The sequence below is a fragment of the Anastrepha obliqua genome, chromosome 1 (assembly GCF_027943255.1).
Source record: "Anastrepha obliqua isolate idAnaObli1 chromosome 1, idAnaObli1_1.0, whole genome shotgun sequence".
NCBI classification, from domain to species: domain Eukaryota; kingdom Metazoa; phylum Arthropoda; class Insecta; order Diptera; family Tephritidae; genus Anastrepha; species Anastrepha obliqua.
In genome coordinates this window covers 113562837-113584075 of record NC_072892.1, presented here as the reverse complement: position 1 = coordinate 113584075, position 21239 = coordinate 113562837, and the positions used below count along the sequence as shown (strand labels likewise).

At 35.9% G+C, this 21239-nt stretch overlaps 2 protein-coding genes across 3 annotated transcripts in view; one reads left to right on the top strand and one right to left on the bottom strand.

Moving 5' to 3' along the window:
* LOC129235678 (serine-rich adhesin for platelets) overlaps positions 1–21239 on the top strand; it is a 90582-nt gene that overhangs the window by 9479 nt on the left and 59864 nt on the right. The gene's annotated exons all lie outside the window — the stretch shown is intronic.
* Positions 1029–21145, bottom strand: LOC129235679 (fatty acyl-CoA reductase wat-like). Of its 2 annotated transcripts, XM_054869660.1 has the most exons (8): positions 20853–21057; positions 17034–17146; positions 8416–8664; positions 8056–8317; positions 7764–7977; positions 7461–7694; positions 5528–5785; positions 1029–1193 (listed from the first exon to the last, which is right to left on the bottom strand). In XM_054869660.1, exons 1-8 carry the CDS (start codon positions 20914–20916, stop codon positions 1094–1096), a joined length of 1494 nt encoding a protein of 497 aa, XP_054725635.1. In that variant the 5' UTR covers positions 20917–21057; the 3' UTR covers positions 1029–1093. The 2 variants fall into 2 exon arrangements, with proteins under 2 accessions (XP_054725635.1, XP_054725636.1); XM_054869661.1 differs by lacking the exons at positions 17034–17146; positions 20853–21057 and adding an exon at positions 21069–21145.

Here is a 21239-nt window from a genome sequence, read left to right as displayed (position 1 = left end):
CGAGGGAATGTCTTGATTTTACCGTAACTAAGGCTGGCGGCCGCCGTAGCCGAATCGGTTGGTGCGTGACTACCATTTGCCATTCACAGAGAGAACGTTGGTTCGAATCTCGGTGAAACACCAAAATTAAGAAAAACATTTTTCTAATAGCGGTGGCCACTCGGCAGGCAATGGCAAACCTCCGAGTGTATTTTTGCCATGAAAACAGCTTCTCATAAAAATATCTGCCGTTCGGAGTCGGCTTAAAACTGTAGGTCCCTCCATTTGTGGAACAACATCAAGACGCACACCACAAATAGGAGGAGGAGCTCGGCCAAATACCCAAAAAGGGTGTACGCACCAATTATAAAAACAAAAAAAATAAAGTTGAAAAATTTCTCAACATCAACTTTAGCACCAATTGTAGGGCTAATTAAGAACCATAAGTTGAGCCAATTGCCAAAATAAAATAATGCTTTAAATTACCGTTTTTGTCAGTTGCCAGATGCCGTTTCTAAAATGTTGATTCTACTTTCGTAGAGTTGATTAATTTGGTGAACTTATGCTATTCTTAAGTCAAAAGCGACCAAGATCATAAGCAATATTAGCGCTTTCTCGATCAAATACTTAATCCGAGCTGCTTGCTTGGTTGGTTGGCTGGTTTTCAGTTCACTGTAGTATTTCCTTCCATTGTAATAATAAGATAAGGATATAATTGTTTAAGTAATGCATGATTTGGCACACCTGATACTTATTTAGGCTACTTTACTGCACAAGAAACTGGGCGATACATTGTACTTATAAGGCGTGGCATTTGTTTTACATATCATATTATCTTATCTTTCATACTTACAACTCAAGTGTGTTTTCAGTACAAAGTGGCGCAAAATTAATCATCCAATTTTGTTTTTGAATAACTTTTTTATTAAAAAAAGAAACATATTTTGTTTGAGATGTTTGTATTTGGTTAGCCAAGAAATCTGGATAATATTTATTTAAATATTCCTTCAAAAATTCGCTCTAGCACATTTTTTTATAAATGTTTGCCAGTAATCGCTTCTTTATTTGTCTTATAAGTAATTTTTGTACATCTTATTTCAAAATTGAAATGCATTTAAAAAACTTTATCGATTAATAATCTAACTAATATAACGACGAATAACGATAGGCAAGTGAACATCAAAACGAAAATTGATTGATGAGCCAATTTCAACCTTAAAAGAGAACAGAAAAAAAACTCTGTAAGTTAAAATTGTGTTATTCTTATGATTTACTTAGCGTAATAACTGAACTACAATTAAGGGCTAAGTTAAGTCTCATAAATATTCAGCGTTTTCAACGCAATATAATTAACTCAAAAATATCTGCATTTATTTCAGGCTTTTATCAAAGTTATCTGTATTTCTTTGTGAAAAAGGAGATTTGCTGGTTTCATATTATTTGCTTGGTTTTTTTAATCTTTTATTTCCAACTAGCAAACCCGGCCCCCTTCGCTGGGCATACTAAAATAGAATAGATATGGTTTAGAACAGAAAATATATGGTTTTCATATTATTTATTTCTTTATTCTTTATTCAACATAAACAATATTTTTTGTTTTTCTATTTGTTATTGAGTAAATATAAAATATAAATTGAAAATCAGGAAAAAAAGAAGATTGTTTTTAAATTTCAAATCAACGCATATGAATAAAAAATCGTCTTTTTTCCTGATCATCCATGAATTTTTCGTTTCAATTTATATGTTTTATTAAGCATTGGAGCTTTTTTAACCATTATCCATTTATATTTTTCAAAACAAAAAAAACGAAAAAAATTGTTTTTTCCACGAACACATAATTTCATTCGGATTTCACATTAAATTCTCAAATTTCGTAAGAAATTATTCACTGTTCCAAAATCCACTCCAAAAAAATTCACAAACAATTTTTACATGTTGCACTTACGTTTTTTCCTTATGGCATCCAAATCAGAAAGAAATATTGACACATTGTTTGTTGTAAGTTTGGTTTAATTCGGTGCAAAGACACAGCGGATCCACGTTTTGGCATATATTTCGAGACCCTAGTCATCAATAGGTATGAAAATTACCCCGTATTAAAGCACTTATCAACAGCTTTCATTTGATACCCATATTGTACATACACAACCAAAGGTTACCCGGGTCCACGTTTTGACCTATATCTCGAGACCCCAGTCACGTAGCGGCATGAAAAATACTCTGTACTAAGGCATTCACCAACAGCTTCAATTTGATATCCATATTGTACAAACACATTCTAGGCTCCACGTTTTGGTCTCTATCTCGAGACCCTAGTCACGGAGCGGATGGAAATACTCTGAACTAAAGCATTCACCAACAGCTTCCATTTGATACCCATATTGTACATATACATCCGAAGGTTTCCCGGGTCCACGTTTTGACCTATATCTCGAGACCCTATCTACCAATAGGTATCCAAACTATACGGAAACCATCTTCAATACCTCCTTAACAATGTGTGTAAGTTTGGTTTAATTCGGTGCAAAGACACGGCGGGTCCACGTTTTGGCATATATTTCCAGACCCTAGTCATCAATAGGTATGAAAATTACCCCGTATTAAAGTACTTATCAACAGCTTTCATTTGATATCCATATTGTACATACACAACCAAAGGTTACCCGGGTCCACGTTTTGAACTATATCTCGAGACCCCAGTCACGGAGCGACATGAAAAATACTCTGTACTAAAGCATTCACCAACAGCTTCAATTTGATACCCATATTGTACATACACATCCGAAGGTTACCCGGGTCCACGTTTTGACCTATATCTCGAGCCCTATCCACCAATAGGTATCCAAACTATACGGAAACCATCTTCAATACCTTCTTAACAATGTGTGTAAGTTTGGTTTAATTCGGTATAGACACGGCCGGTTAGCGAACACACACAAAAAGTTGACTTTATTTTATATATAAGATTTTTTTCAGTTTGTGTCCGAAAAATCCAAATATCTTACGGAACCCTATTTTTTTCCAAAATAAAATGTAATCCATGTTACTCGTGGATAATGTAGTTTTCGAATGGTGAAAGAATTTTTAAAATCGGTCCAGTAGTTTTTGAGCCTATTCGTTACAAACAAACAAACAAACAAACAAACAAACAAACAAACAAACAAAGTTTTCCTCTTTATAATATTAGTATAGATAAAGGGTGGCAGCCATTGAACACACAGGTAACGAGAAATTTTTTGAGGAAAGCTGGCTTTGGGAAACCAGATATCTTTAACGGCCATAGATGATGAGCTTCTATAATCAGCAGTTGCTCAGTTCTCCAACGTTATTAATCTACATAGTGCAGAACGAAATCCAAGTTGACGTAGAATACTGTATCAATTTAGATTATCCAGTCATCATAAACAACGAAGTTGTATAAAATATTAATTCCGAAATGATAATTATTTCTGAAGAATACTGGCTAACTCTTTTAAAGAGGAACTAGAAAATTAGATTGAAGGCAAGTTACACGACTACTTATAAAGAGTAATATTTAGCTCTAAGGAAACTGAAAACTGTTCCTTATATCATAACGACCTCAAAGGCGTTGAATTGCTTACCGATCTTCGCATACACCTCCAAGATATTGAAATTAAAGGAAAGTTGGCCAAGCTAAACTTTTTGACTTTTTTAAATCCTTTTGAATACCTTGCGTTGCAAAATAATTGTTCACATATGCCAGAGTTTGACGCAGATCTCCATACATTTCTGGAACTCTATTTTCGCGCTGTAGACATTAACTCGATCAAACAGAAGAAAATCGCAGGAGAACTCGATGGCTGTTGGATGATATTCGTTTCGTTTTTGATCAAAAATTCCCGGATGATGAAGGCTCTGTGCAACGTTATCATGGTGCAAAATCCAGGATTTGTTTTCACGTTCAAACGTCTCATAACGCCCAAATAATAGTCAAAATTAACTTTTTGACCTCCTGCAAAAATTCGCAGGGTACAAAACTGCTCGAATTTATAAATACCGCGATCATCGCTTTCCTTTTTGACAGAAAACGATGTGGGTTTTTTTGTCTTGGTTGATTCGGAGCTCTCCAATCACTCGCCTGATCTCTGGATTGCATGTCGTACTCATAAATCCACGTCTCGTCTACAGTAATGATGCGTTGAATGAATGTTTAGCCTTGTAAATCATGTCTTTGGCGATATCACCGTGATCACTTTTTTGCACGAAATTCAGGTTCTTTGAAACCAACAACTAACTTTCCAGCGACATGGCGCAAACGCAAATCATTAACTACAATGTCCTGAACAGATCCATAAGCAATGCTCAAGTCCTCTGGTTAGTTTGCGGTTTTTTAATTTTTAATTAAGGGATAAAAATCGATTTTTTTTTTGCATGTTATTGTAGTAAAACATTTCAAAAATACCGTGTTAAATTTTAAGTGAATCCGAGCAAAACTTTCTAAGTTGTGGAGCATAAAGCCGAACCGCCTCAAACATCTGAGACGCAGCAGTTGCGCGCGTAGTCCGTTACAAACTTTAAACGCGGTTTTCTCGAACCTTTTTTTTTAAAGTGCGTAGTCATTGGCATTTGAAAACTACTCAACCGATCCTTTTGAAATTTTGCACACATATTTTACATATAAAAAACCTCCCCCCAACGTTTTTTTTTCGCCATTTTTTTTTTATATTAAGGTGGTTTTACTCCTACAAAATGGCGGCATTTTTTTGTCAAAAATCACTTTTTATTTCAAACGACTACCAAATGGCTGAAAATGAAAATAAATCGTCAAAATAAACGTTGGGGGGGGGGAGTTTAACTCATACTTTAACTGAATTATTCGTTTTTTTTGATTTCAGATGATTCTGCGCTGAGATATGCTGACTACTGCAAAATGTATTTTTGAAAAGACGTCTACGTAAATGTGCTCTCATTAGCTCATTTTGAAATATTTTTACATGAAAATTTTATCAAATATTCTTGAAATATTACTTTATAATATGCAACAACTTTTAATAAACTGACTTGAACCGTTTCGCTACAATAAATTCATGAAAAAAGTGTTTTTTTTTAGCGTTTATTCCTTACCCCCCCCTTAAGAGAGAGTATACTGTATTACTTCATTTACGCAAATTTGGTCAACCCTAAAGAACATTTAAGATGTTGTGCCTAAAATTAATAATATGTTTTGAATTATGAAAATATGCATGACTTCAGATTTGTAATATGCGGACCAAAAAGCCTCAGATGAAAAGTATTAAAACAAATTCAATGAATTTTCAAAAATTCGTCCGTCGTTTTGGATACGTCATTTTGAATTTCATATTTGCTTATTCAGTATCTGACAGTCACAGTAAAACAGTAATCAAGCTATTTTGATTTTGGGATTCAGTCACTTTTTAATTGAGAGGGTATAAGACTATCAATATTTTTAAGTACAGATTGTCAATTTCTATTAGGTTATATTTTCAGCCGCTTTCACTGTTAATGGAACATTTTCTGCAGGGTCAGCCATGAGGTTTAACTTAAATTTACTCGTATAGATACTCACATTTTTAAACGTTTTGTTGCTTCCGGTATGGTTTCGTCTCCTTCTTTAGCCAAATACCGACGCATACCAAATATTATATCACGACAATATCTTTTCCATATTATGGCATCTACGTTAAAATTGAAATTCATTTGATCCGTTGCTGATAAAGAAATCCCCAAATTTTGAGTATTCGCCACATTATAGGTCCATACTGTTGTTTTGAAATGATGCAATGCGTTAAGAAATTGCTGCTGCTTCTGATTCCGGTGGAACATTCTACGTGAAAAAAGTAATGCAGTGTAAGTGTTGTGCAAATTAATCTATCATTCATACATATATTAGTTTATACTAGTTGACAAGGTCACATTTCACGCTAAAAAAATTCTTACAAAAAAAGAACTCATTAAAAAAATTTATATACACTGTAAGACATAAAAAGTTAATATCTGTCTGACTTTGTGACCTTTTTTGATAGCCAGGCGATCACTGAACCTCTTGACCGTTGCAAAACTTCAGCTCGAACAGCGATCGAGTAAAGTCAAGTTATGACTGAGTTCGCCACTTAATGGTAGTATAGGTGTTAGACGATTGAGGTAAATACGTGTATCAGGTTACTGTGTAGCGGATGCATTTGCGAGCAGGTCAACTTAACTCTAATTTAATGCTTCGACGAACAAGCAAACAAAAGGTGGTCGGAGGAAGACACTTGTTGGATATCTTTCAACAAATTTGGCCTAAAATCGACTAGAAAATTTCGTATCTTCTCAGCCATATGTAGATATTTACTCGATATCATTCCGTGTACAAAATTATTAGTAAATTTGCTTTACTAATTAATATACTAAACACTGGACTAAATACTAAGGTGGGCAGCGCCATCCACTCAGAAGAGCTGCAACTGAACCGAACAACTGTTATACCTTTCAAGCCGAGTTAATAACTATAAAAGAGGTTGCGTTGTGGGTCAGGGACTCGTTCATAGTAGTATAGCTGATCATCATCTACACTGACAGCCAAGCTACTATTAAATCTCTCCAGTGCAATAGCACTTCCTCCAAAGTAGTAATTAAATGTATAGTTATTCTAAATAGCTGGCTAAGCGGTGCCCCACGAAGTTGTCTAGGTCGCTTTACACAGACGCATTCCTGGAAATTGTATGGCAGATGAATTGAAAAGGAAGGGAACGGATTTTGAATCTGCTAAATCTACCCAGTATGTGGACATCCCTTTATTCTCAAGCTCTGGAACAGGTTGGTCTACATCGCGCAGGTCAACAGTAGATGGACCGCAGAGCATGTGAGGTAACTAGACAGGTTTGGTCTGGAAGGAATGAACATAGAACTAGGACTCTCATCAATCTAGACCGGCTTTCCATTAGTATAGGGGTTGTTATCACCAGCGGACACTGCCTATTGGTAACACATGAGAAACTTATGCGGCTTGCCTTTAACGACTGCGTCGCAGCTACCAAAACGAGGAGAACGTGAAGAGCGTTGAATACTTCTTCTGCCACTGTTCCGCTCTTTTCAGAATGAGGCATCACTAAACCATTACTTCTTTGGATGTCTGGCATACTTAGAATCCGTGACCACCCACAATATTTCATCGTTTATTAGGTAGACGAAGTGGCGTCATCACATTAGAAATTAGAGGGGGAATTTAAGCCCAAACTCGTGGTATCATAATGGGCTTCCAGGCTTAAGTGGTGAGTGGCAACTACCGTAACTTATATTAATCTACTAAATTACCTTATATGAAAAGGCGCGATTTCTATAATTTTCTGTAAGAGTTCTTTTACAGAATACTCGTTTAGTTATCTCTGTTTTCTTTCAAGTTAACGTCGGCATGGACGGTGAACAGCTAAATTCGATTAATGTGGAAAATTTTGGTGTGCCCATGGCTTAGTCTGCTGCAAATTACTATTTTATGAACAAAATGGTAATACCCTTACCTCGCTTTTTCCCCTTGTATGAGCCGCCATATATCCTGAATGTATGCAGGTATAATGTGCAAGAAAAACCCAAGAAACGTTTCCAACTCCAGCAATTTCACCTTTATGAAAAACGGGTACCAATTCGTGTTTGAGAGTGGGCGTTCCTTTCCGTAGTGAATGGCAGAATCTGTCAAAGCACCCAATGTAATGGAATTACTCGCACTTGGCACGAAGTTGTAAATTGTGGGTTCACTAAAAGGGAGATAAACCAGAAATCATCATCACTTTTTACAGTAACTCTAAAACAAATAGTTTGCATACGCTTTTTCCTTCTCGGCATTTTCGAGCTGACCTACTTTGTAGCCACATGCCAAAATCAAATTCGCACAAAAGTCCACTGGTACCACCAAGGCCACATTATTACTATGTAAACTGAGAACTCGTAGTGAACCAAGCGCTAGAGCCATCAAGGTGCCCATTACCCCAAAGGAATTATCAATCCACCCACGTATTGGTTCGGCATACGTAGGGGTAACTATAAAATAAAAAAAATAAACACTAAAAGTATTACCAAATTATTTATATACTCCAATCTATTGGAAAATATATCTACTGATGCCGGGGCGCAAAATGCAAATTGGCAACGTGTTGGCTTCTTTGCGAATCAGCTCTTCAGTGAGTGACTTAGTAAAAGTGTAGGTATTGGGAAATTTCCGCACTAATTTTGTAGACAAATCGTTTGTTAGCTCCGGACCGAGTAATTCGGCGAGGTCGAGTATTTTGCTAGCGTCGATGCCAAGAAGCTGCGGATAAAATTTCTCCTCTATATGGGGCAAAACACAGTTTGCAAACGCAGTTGAAATGTGTATGAAAGCCTAAAAATTAAATCAAATGTAAAAATTGCTTATCCATGTACGTATGTATTAGTAGATATGTGCACATTTTTTGTTGCTTGAGAGTATTAATTAATTACTTTTAGTTGCGGCATATCCTTCGCCATTTTCAATAGATCTCTAGTGGCGCCTAGATTCACAACCAGAGCGTTATACAGTGGCTCGTTGAAACGTACTGTGGCTGCACAATGGATCACCACATCCACATTTTCCGTTAGCATTTTGCGATCCTCAGGAGAGATGCCCAATTGCGGTTGTGCGCAATCGCCATGAACGGGTGTAATGAGTGTGAAAGCGCTTGGTTTTAACTGGCTTAGTTTTGCGAAGAGCTTATTAATTAAGAGGGAATGCATATACAATAACTGAGTAATAATATTCCCTTGTGCTCACATAAGTTGACTATTTACAATGTTTGCAATATTTTTCATGTCAAATTTTGTAATTAATTGTTTATAAAACTATGTTTCAATTTAAAACAAAAACCTTATAAAATAAGTCCCAAGGTAGGTGAAATGGTTGAAGTACCACTCTGGCACTCCCCAAGTAGCACTAAAACGCCGTGGAAAGAAGTATTCAGTGACCTTAGTCAAGCTACCAAGTGCGGGCGTTTACAGAGAAATTGCTCAACAGTTTCCTTCTCTGAAAGGTCCTCACAGCTTCTGCAATGGGTATTAAATGGTTAACCTAGCTTTTTCGCGTGTGGAAATTGAATGATGTGGATTCCCCCAGGACTTTCTGAGTTCTTCGTCTACTTTACTAGAGCCAAAGGGTTGTCGAAATAGCACATGAAGAAATGAAGCTCCATCTTTTCTGCGGTTACTTGAGAAGTAAGTTGTGCGATTCTCCTTTGACAACACCCAGGGGGATGACGATGATCAGGTAGTAGGTCTCTGAGACCAATTCAGTTCCCTCCCTGGCAAGATCATCTGCAATTTCATTTCCCTATATGTTAGTACGTCCGGGAACCCAGATCAGAGAAATGTTGGCTACACACTCCTTACAAGAGTTGACTAATTTAGATCTGCACCATGGCGTCATCAGAACCTTGATCGCGGCTTGACTATCGAAAAAAAAAGTTAATATCTCCCTCGCTCTCTCGTTTCCTAAACATTTTGCATGCCTGCAGAATCGCAAAGACTGCTGCCTGAAAGGCACTAGTAGGTAGTATTAGTATTAGTTTAAAGGAAAGAGATAAATTGGCTGATTTAAGGAAAACCCCTACTAAACTGCCTAAAACCCCCAAAATTGCTACCATATCCCTAGAGAGATTACCTCCATAGGTCAATTTCCTTTTATGTGATTGCACTTTGAGCAGCAGTGCCCAAATTGAAGTTTCAAAGTTTGAAAAAACAATTGACAATAATTTAAAAAATTTCCAAAAATGTTCATGCAAAGTTTCAACTTTTATCCAGACTGCAGAACTATCATAGGTATGCCGACAGGTCATAATCTATTGGCTGCACATGCATACAAGATAGGGATTGCTAACACGAACAAATGCAGGAACTGCAGAGAGGATTTTGAGGAAACTTTAGAACACCTTCTGTGCGTTTGTCCGGCATTATTAAAAACGAGTTTAAAATGCCTCTAAGCCCCACTGCTTGAGGGTCTGGAGGACGTCTCAAAAGCGGATCTCCCAGCTCTGCTTAGATTCGCCAAAAGCGTTGACATCCTACATGATGCCTACTTTCAGAATTCATAGATTTCGGTCTCCATCTGGTATAGCTAGGGACCAAAAGGTCTATGCGTGGCTTAATGCCAACCAGGCTAACCTAACCTACCCTATTCAGACTTTTTAGAAAAATTCTGTATAGGTACGCAATTTTAGAGCCTATTCAATTTTAGTGTTAGAAAGCGCAAGCGGTGTTGCGCATTTCCTTCTACATGAAATACGTTCGAATATGCGCTTCCGAACTAATTTTGCACAAAGCTTGAGACTTTGATTTTGTTGAAAATATATACATGTGGCAAACTGTCTTTTCCGTTCTAGTTTATGTTCCTTTTTCTTAAGCACTTCAGATGTGCATTCTTTTTCAGTCTGTTTCAATAAATCAACTAAACAGATTTGTAAGATTTTTGTCATTCAATTGACTACATTTTTATAAAAACTAATTAATAAAATTTAGTATGAGAATATTGTAAAAAATGACTTAATTATGTAAGCGCTATTGTTATATATATCTTTTGTTCAAAAAGTAACCGGAATTTCTCATTTAAATTAACTGTCAGAATCATAACTGCCAATCATTTAAAAATCACTTTTGAGCGTAATCTGTCAGATAGTGGATATACATAAAAATACAACAGATTACCTACTTTTTCGCGCTTAACTCCCGATCCGTAATTAAAAAGCGATATTACACATACAAAATATGTCACCCGAAATCCGAGGTTATAAAATAATCTTATAATACGTTCACATATAAGTAGACGGTGTACTTTTTCGCGCTTAACTCAAAATCCGTAAATAAAAAGCGCAATTTCCCATACAAAATTTCTCTCATAAAATCTGAGATTCTAAAATAATCCTAATAACAATACTTTTTGATATACAACCCTGTGTTTTCTGTGTTATCGATAATTATTATTACGAATGTAAAGAGAAATATCAGAGTAAAAACTAAATAAAATTGACTTCGGAAAGTTTTTAGACATAATTCTATTAAAACTTGTATTCTGTACTTCTTAATTGGCGCGATAACCGCTTACGCGATTTTGGCCGAGTTTAACAAAGCGCGCCAGTCGTTTCTTTCTCGTGCTAACCGGCGCCAGTTGGACACATCAAGTGAAGTCAAGTCCTTCTCCACTTTATCTTTCCAACGCAAAGGAGGTCTTCCTCTTCCTCTGCTGGTACCGCATCGAATACTTTCAAAGCCGGAGCGTTTTATCCATTCGCACGACATGGCAGAGGCAACGTAGCCGCTGGATCTTATTCGCTGAGCTATGTCTATGTCGTCGTAAAGCTCATACAGCTCATCGTTCCATCGACTACGATATTCGCCGTTGCCAACGTACAAAGGTCCAAAAATCTTGCGCAGAATCTTTCTCTCAAACACTCCAAACGTCGCTTCATCGGATGTTGTCATCGTCCACGCTTCTGCACCATACGTTAGGACGGGCATGATGAGAGCCTTGTGGAGTGTTAGTTTTGTTCGTCGAGAGAGGACTTTATTGCTCAGTTGTCTACTTAGTACAAAGTAGCACTTGTTGGCAAGAGAGATTCTACGTTGGATTTCAAGGCTTACATTGTTATCGGTGTTAATGCTGGTTTCTAAATATACGAAGTCTTTTACAACCTCGAATTTATAACTGTCAACAGTGACATGGGTGCTGATACGCGAGTGCACCGACTGTTTGTTTGAAGACAGGAGGTACTTCGTTTTGTCCTCGTTCACCACCAGACCCATTCAGAAGTAACAGCGCGGTTGTTAAGGCCGATGATGTCAATATCATCGGCATACGCCAACAATTGTGCGCTCTTATAAAAAATTGTGCCTGAACGATTAAGTTCTGCGGCTCGTACGATGCTCTCCAACATCAGGTTAGAGAAGTCACACGACAGCGAGCTACCCTGTTTGAAACCTCGTTTGGTATCAAACGGCTGAGAGGTCCTTCCCAATTCTGACGGCGCTGCTGATGTTGAGCAACGCCATCTTGCAAAACCATATTATTTTTGTGGGGATACCAAATTTAAACTTCGCGGCATACAGGTAACTCCTTTTCGTACTGTCAAATGCAGCTTTGAAATCGACGAAAAGATGGTATGTGTCGATTCTCCTTTCATGGGTCTTTTCCAAGATTTGGCGTATTGTGAATATTTGGTCGATAGTACGCTTTCCAGGTCTGAAGCCACACTGATAAGGTCCAATCAGTTGGTTGACGGTGGGCTTCAGCCTTTCACACAATACGCTCGCTAGAATCTTATAGGCGATATTTAGATGACTAACCCACGGTAATTGGCACAGATTGCAGGATCGCCCTTTTTATGGATTGGGCATGGCACACTTAAATTCCAATCGGCAGGCATGCTTTCATCCCACCATATTTTGCCTAGAAGCTGATGCATGATGATTAGCTTACCAGCTCCTCGCCGCAATGTTTGAATAGCTCAGCCGGCAGTCCATCGGCGCCCGCGGCTTTGTTATTCTTTAGCCGCGTTATCGCTATTCTCACCTCGTCATGGTCGGGTAGCGGAACGACAATTCCGTCGTCAACGATTGGGGTATCGGGATCTTCACATTTTCTGTGACATGCGCAGCTAAACTTGTATTAGATATTATTAATTATGCATTCATATTACAGCAAAAAGCGTGCATCCATAGACCAGCCATTTATTGCTTATTATAAAATGTAATATCGAACTTGGCTTGCATTGCTGCCTAATTTCTTGCAATCTCAGTAGACGTCGTTTACGGATTTCCTTCAACTGTCTATTACTAGCAGCAAATTGGGCAATTAAAGTAACTATTGCTTCTCTTCGCCTTTTATTCATATCGTTAGAAATAATTAAACAAAAAAAAAAAAACACATTAAAATATTACACCACGACAGTCGGTTCTACTTATTGTCACTTCCGCAGCATTCCTTGTATATGTATGGGGAATGTTTATGCTGCTTCAACAATAACAATAACAACAAATTATTCCACCAAACCAATTTCTGTAAAGAAAAACAGTATTGAAAACAGCATTGACTGCTGATTGTCAATTTTGCAACTAATCTGCCCTTTAAGTGTTGTAAATAATTGTTTTTTGTAACTACAACGACATTTCCCTTTTTAAATAAATATATGTAACTAGCTTTAACCCGCGGCCCCGCTCGCATAAGAGTAGTTTTGAGGGAAAGAATAAACACAATAAAATATTTTTTTATTAATAACCATAATATTACAATTCCCGGCATCCGTTGCTATGTGTCATTGAATAAAATCAAAACAACCAATCAGAAAAATATTAAGCAAAATTATTTTTATTAATTTTCTATCTCGAACCGTTTTTGAACTTTGCATTTGGGTCATAGTTGAACAGCTTATGCGGGTTAAGAGGTCTAGAGTGTGCTATAAATAGTGGGAAATAGGAAAAACTAAGATTTTTTAGATTAAATGTAAGCAAATATTCGATTATTAGTGACAAATGAGAGTAGTGGCGCGGCCTGGGGACTGTGGGAAGGGAGTTCCATCATAAAAACATGCCTATAACCTTCATTGGGTGAAAATATGAATGTATAAAATTTTTTACGTCATTTGGTGTTGTCGTTTCGTAGTGATGCGCAGACAACGTACAGACATTCACCTTTATAGTATAGATATAATTTTGGATCACACGATATAATAGCAAATAAATAATCGATTTTATTTGAAACTCAAAAATGAAAGACCCCAAAAGTCTACACTCATTTAAATAAAATTTAAAATATTCAAACAACTCTCAAAAATATCCACATTTTCAGTAGCTTGTACTCCGACTTTTAAGTTTTCCCTAATTCTATAAGGTATAGAGTTTACCAATTTCATAATCTCTTTGACACTAATCTCCCCCACTCCTTCCACATAACATCTTTCAAGACCTTTTTGCTTGTAATTTAGTGTTTACTTATATTTCTTTCCAGAAGTACGCATAAGTGTTCATTAGGGTTTAAATTTGGCGTTTGTGGAGGGCTTGGAAAAAAGTTGGGGTAATTATTGAGAAGCCATAACTTTAATTTATGTAAGTTGTATGCTTGATGTTCTTTTTTGATTGAAAGCAGTTGTCATTTGACAACAACAGCCTTGCTTTAAATGATGTTTTAAAATATCTGAATAAGAAAACTTATTCTCTGATGAATCAATAAACTACAATTTTCTCACGCCACCCGCTTCCATACACACCCATACCATCACCCTTCCAACACGATGTTTCACAGTTGGTAAGACATTTTCTTTATTCAGCGCTGCGCCAGATTTCCTCTACACAATTTTTTTTTGCTTTGATACCAAAAATGCGTAACTTGCTATCATCTGGGGCAATTAATGGTTTCCACAGTAACTCTTTTATGAAAGCCGATTTTTCTAAGACTTTTGTGGCAGTTTAAGCACTAGTAGGGCTGTCACAATAGGAACGTTGCGTTCGTTGCGGCAACACATTGGAATGATGTGAGTTTTAAAACGTGCCGTGGTGCCACAATTAAAAGTATTGCTGCATATAAACTAAAAACAGATTATGTTTCGTTGTGTATAAACATTATTGGTTTTGAAATATATTATAAAATTAATGTTTATTGAAAATTGAGTTTTAATATTATAGAATTTATGGTAGTCGTAGACGATGTGTGCAACCATAACTTCGTGATCGAGACGCATATTTCAGGTCAATTTGGTTACGCCTAGCCCAAAGGGTGCATTAGAATTGACTGAAGTAATCTAAATTCCATTCATTTTCTGTATTTAATTTAACAAAATGTAATAAGAAAAAATTGACAAAATTTTGTGCGATACAAAATTGTTCTTCTTTAAACATTTATCATTATGGCCACACTTGCCGTACGACAAAAGTAGAAAGCTGCCAGTTTTTGTGCATTCCGGCATGGCGTACGGAACGTATGTGGGGCTTCGACTCAAATACACATAACCTAATATATTTTGCTGCAATCAAATTTGTTGCCGCAACGGACCCAATGACGGCCTTATAACGCCTTTTTTTGAAGTAATAGTTTCGGTAATTTGTCCATGCCCTGCCTGGTTTTCTTTCTATTTGTCGAACGGTTTGGCTTTCATTGTACAATTATTTTTATTTTATTATATTTTAATTTTCCCCTTGCCAATGCTAATTTTTCACAGAATTCTATTGAAAAAAACCAATAAACTAATAGCTTATTAGATAAAAATTATAATTTTCCTTACCAAAAAATCGTTCCCACAACGCAAATGGCGAATCCGCAAATGATAAACGTGCACTTCTGACACTCATCTTACTGAATATTGTTGAAAATAAGTATCATACTATTAGAATCGGTAGATCGGTCTGATAATTTTTTGTCACCAGCATGACTACTACGATAGTAAACGACGAATATAATGAATTCGAATTGAGCTCACCGTTAGAATTTCACTGTCAAATAGTATTTCCAAATAGAAGGAGCGTAGAATTATGACATTTAATGTAATCGTTTAATAGCTTTTAAAGCAATTTTTTGGTTTGTAATGGCTGAATTATGCGTCTTTAACAAAACTTCATAGAATATTAGCTTATGGGGAGTTCGATAATATCGAGCACCCAAACTGTGACCAGATAGCAATGATAGTTTTTCCAGTTGCTATGTTTCAGCGACTGTTAAAGTTATCGATGGCATTCAGATGTTAAAATATTTGTTAAGGTTTGACATTTCATCACTCATCATGCTTGCCGCGCGCATATGAGTTATTAAGAAAATATTATCGAAATTGCGTCTAGCAGATATGGATTTTGGCCGAGATATCATTTTATCGGACTAAGCTCATTTTTGGCTTAATGGCTATCTCAACAAGCAAAATTTGTATTACGAATATTGTCCACGGTTTATGGTAAGAAGGCATCAGGGGATCTTATTTCATTCGAAATGCCATTACCGTCAATAGTCTTCGCTATAAAGCCTTGTTCACTTCCTTTTTCTGGCCAAAGGTGGACAAAATCGCCTTATTTGCCTTATAAGCGATGAAAAGCTTGCCGTTGGAAAAGAAACATTATACGGCTGGGCCATGTAACGGGGAGCATTTATCACTTGGCTGCCGCGTTTATACGACTGGGCACCTCTCAGCTATTTACTTTCATGCTATGCCCAGTCCTTAGTCTACGCTAACAAACCAACCACTTTGGTGGAGTCATAAAAAAAATTTAGAAAATTTTACTCGGATATTGTCATGTAAGTATCAGTAAGATGAGAGTCGGTATTGGTGTCTGACTCGATCGATACAGAGCATTATAAACAATGTTTGAGTGAATGAGACAAGCTGAGTGCCGGCTTGTGAGGAAAGTGTTGAACTTTTTGATTAGCATCGCTGTTAGAAATGATTTCGTTGGACCAAAATCTTATTGAAGGAATTATTAGTGGTAACTAGATATAAGTGTATAAATATGGCATCAAAACAAGCCACGAATTATCGGAATGGAGCTTCTTAAATCAACCAAAACTCTAAAAAACCACTATAAAGTCAATCTAAAATCAGTGGCTTATTGTCCTCTTATCATACTTTGATTGCCAATTTGTGTTTCAGTCTGGGTTTCCACCGCTAAGCCAAAAAGTAAATGAAAAGTATTTTGTGAGTGCACCTAAGCATTTAAGGGAGAATATAGGATGCAAGTGGCCGGAAATGTATGTAGAGAAGTAAGTCGCGGTTCTTCTTCAGCGTCTCCCACATCTCATCTTGTACGCGACTATTTAAGTAAAAATATTTTGACGTTAAGCCAGTCTAAAAGCTGAGTCTTCTCAGACATGGAATTTTTTTCCTGTTCACGAGAACTAAATTACCACTTTGTGGAAAACGTTTTGTGATGATTGAAACGATTTGGGAGAGCTCATAAAAGGAGGTGAAGGCGCTTCACAATTCAAGTTTTAAGATGAAAAGGAAAACGTTTTGTGGTTACCATCGAGATTACTTTGAAGGACATAAATAATGGAACTGTTTTCATTTTATTTTAAAATTCCGAGTACTTTTTGAACATATGTAATTTATCTTTCTTCCTACCGGACCCACGAGAATTTGCTTTATTCGCTCATCGGCAGTGCGTCCTTGTTTAGCACGAATTAGCATATAAATACATTTCACCTCAGTTTTGCGAAGTAAGTTTTCGATCAGTACTACAAAAGTAAAAAAATAAAATCATATTAAAATGCGATATTTGGCAAATGAAGGTTCATTTTAAAAGAAATTATGATGTAAGTACGCTTAAGATGAGCAAAGTTATATTCATCGGGGTGGCTGGAGTTATATGCCAGTGTGTGACATGATGTACAGAATACAAAAATGTGACGAAAAGCAAACCGTTAATCGGTTCTCAGCGAAATTCATTGAATCAGCTTTACTGACTTAATAAAGAATATGCAAAATGTGTTATACGAAAAAATGAAAACTGCAACTACTCATTCGCCTCTCTTTCTTTCGAATCTCCTAAGACTTAGCCAAAGCTACTCTCACATTTTCCTATTCTTTATTGCAAAGTTTGTACAAATTTAAGGACCTTGGCGTGATTTTTACGAGTAGCTGCTCATTTGGAGAGCAAGGCATGAAATCTACATAAAAAAGTTAAACAGGTTGATAATTTTTACTTAAATACACTCGTTGCGCTTTGTTGAACCACTTCCTGCATATCAGTCTCGTCTACTTTTGATTAAATTAAAGTCTTTGGAAGCAAGAAGATTTGCTCTCCCGTAATATTCACCCATTACTTTTCTAATGGGGTTAAATCCCATACTGAGTATTCGAGTAATGCCGCTCTTGTTCAAGTCTTAAGTGAATTTAATTTAATCTCGAGTTCTATCCAAATTTTTCATCTCCGAAAAGTATATTTTAAATTACTTTAGGTTTTACTCTACTCTACATTGTAAATCGTCTGTAAGAAACTTGTGTGCATAAAGTAAATAAATAAATTTTGCTTCGGATTAAGCGAGTGGAGTACGATTCAGACTCCGAGGGTGAATGATCCAATAAAACAGAAACCAGTTGGTAAATAAAATACAAAAACCGAAGCTAATATAAATGGTTTTAGTCAATGGGCAAAAACCTAAAAAAAGAGGGTAAAAAGGCTGCTAGGAATTATTAAGACAGTTTCCGACTAGGAAAAACCGGAAGACGGGCCTTAGTGGTACCAAATAAACTTTGAAACAAACGTGATGACGGTGAGACTTCGAAGTTATTATGCCCCAAAAATAAGCTTGAGTTTTTCAAGGCATCACGTTGGCATAGACTTACAAACTTACTTAGAATCATTTACATCGGTTCATTTTTGACTAAGTTATGAGCATTTAAAAAAAAAAAATTCTTATAAATTAAAAAAATCGATTTTGAGCCGAAAAACCAAATTTCCGATAGATCTTCAAAAAAAATTTTTTGGACGAACAAAAAAATACGTGTCACATTATTTTGACCAGAGAATAACATATTTGAGTTACATCGAAATCGAAGAACATGTCCCGAATAGCCCGGTTGCATTGAAATGGAAAGCATCTAGTGGAAGTGGAGTTTCAGTTAATGGAGTGCACATAGAGCTGTGGTTGTCGACTTTTTGGGGCCTTTATATAATAATTTCTCTTGGCTAGCCAATTCTGTTATTCTGGCAATCTTAAAACAATTTACTTTAACATACTATGAGCACGTCGCGAAGTAGATCCACACACTGGCCGATGAGTAAGTCACAGAAATCCAATCACTTGTGAAGAAATGTGATGAAAATGTTAGAGTAGTAAAGCCATAATATGTAATAATATAACGAGTAAAAATTTGTTTTGATTTGATGAAATTGTATTTTGGTTTTTTAAAAGAAGCTTGTCGTTGAATACCTGTTTATTTTCAATTGCTATCAGTTTGTCGCGCAAGTGAACATATAGTACAACTGGATCGGGTTATCGAACTCATAACCGGTTGAAATCTATGAATAGCACTGATCGACAAAGTTTTTGCCTCTCGGACTCTGTATGCTAATTATTATTTTACCACACACCCTCATTATGAAACAGAATTTTTTTTCGCTGTCATCCACAGATTGTTTTGTGACAACTAGTTACTTATGATTTTACTGCATTTTGCGCTAATATTAGTTTACGTAGCGTCGAATTGCATCATGTTTTCCTTGAAACAGATCGAGTGCTTGAAAGTTGCTCGATAACTACTTGGGTACTTCATTCTTATTGCCGCTTTTAAAAATTTGAGTTACACTTGTTAGTTTCCAGTCATCGATGACAATTCCAGAAAAATAATGATTTATTTAATATTATTTTTGGAGGTGAAATAACTGACTCACTCGATATCATCAGTCTGTGAGGAGGGTTTTAAGCTAACATGCTCGACACCATCATTTGTCAAAAATTCATAGTTCAAGATGGACTTAAAGACCTATATAAAAAGCGATAAGAATCTGAATCACTAGCATTCTGAACAAATTAAGATTGGGAAAATTCTCCAAAAAGATTGACTACTTCTAATGGCGTGTTAGCAGATTTACTACCAAAACAAATACATAGTATTTCTTAGATTTAATGTAGTGCCAATAAGTCTTAGGACTAGATTTAGTACTCTCTTCAACACTTTGAACATAATTATTGCGCAGAAATTTATTTAAACAACTCAATTTTTTCTGTACTTCACGTACTTGCTTATTGTGATTATTTTTGTTGCGGTCGGACCTCATATCAAGGAATCGTTTAAAGGTAACAAATTTGAAAAAAAGTTAAGCTTGTTAAAGAAATTTGTTTTTAAAAAATTTTTAAATGTTGCGTAAAGTGTTTTTTGGTTTCTTTAAAGCAAGTAACTACAAAGATTAGATCTGTAATGTGCCTCTAAAAACTGGGTTTTTTATACTCCCAGGCTTGATATGATAACATCATGATATTTTCAGCATGGAAAAATGATTCCAGGTAAATGGAGTCCTCGTATTTTGAGGGATTTTAGAGACCAGCCTCAAGTTAATTTTTAATTTTAGTTTTAAAAAACATATTTTGTATAAGTAGTTGAAGTAGTCTCAGCATTTCTGAAGTATAAAGTTCCTGTTACAAAAAAATATAAATGCTAAATATTGTTTATAATTGGCTTAGGGATTCAAAATAAATTAAAAAATTCCAAAAAAAAGGCAGGTGAAATATTAAATTTAAGTTTGTCGACCAGTGTAATCAGTGTAATGGAGCGGATGAAGTGAAAGTGTCAAAATATACAGTAGGTTCTGTTTTTATGCGGCTTTTTTTTATGCGGTTTTTTTTTTAATTAAAAAATGCATGTCGACCTATCGGGAATTGTACATATAAACAAGATTCTAAACCAGTTAAGCAAAAACTCATCACAGATTACATCAGAAATGCTAACCCTACAAGTATGGAACCGCCTGCATCACCATCCAGATCAGACGTGGACATTTCCTCAAGTGACGAAAGTGATTTTACGCCAAATCCTAAACGAATGCGCAACATGTGGGTATTGTCTGATTCTATTTCTGACTTAAATTTATTTTTTGATTCTGACGTTTCTTAAATAAAGATATAATTTTCAAAAATACAATATTTTGTTTATGCGATTTTATTTAATTATTTCAGATTCATGCGGTCTATGGAACGTATCTATAGTTATAATATGGGACTAGTGCCCTTTTTTATGCGATTTTATTACATTATTTCAGATTTATGCGGTTCTTAGCACTTTTGAAACGTCTCTATAGTTTTACTATAGAACTGGTAGCTTTTTTTATGCTGTTTTTTTTATGCTGTTTCTTGCGGAACGTATCTACCGCATAAAAACAGAATCTACTGTATATGTAAGAGTGATGAAATTATTTTTGCCCATGCGATGTAGTGCACTTACCCCTCCCAAGAAGACCACTGCCGCCAGTAATGAACACATTTTTGTTTTCATAGAAACTCTGCATTTTCCTTTGGTAAATTTTTATTATTTTATTATTTTAGTTTTTAAATTTTAAATCCCTATCTACAGCTGTGTTTATCCACTTCTTATAATAAAGTTTTTATCACTCACAACTTTACGATCTTTTAATGTCACTTGTTGTCTTAGCGTACTTACACTGCTTATAAATTGAGAAAATTTTGCATTTTTATACTACGAAGTCTGAGCCACGAGCTGTTTACTGTTTACCGGCTCAGTTATTAATTCCAAGTTCAATGCTGCTAAGGTTCTTTACGGTTGCGGGTATTAATATCGCTCGATTATTTTAATATGTAAATATTTAAATTC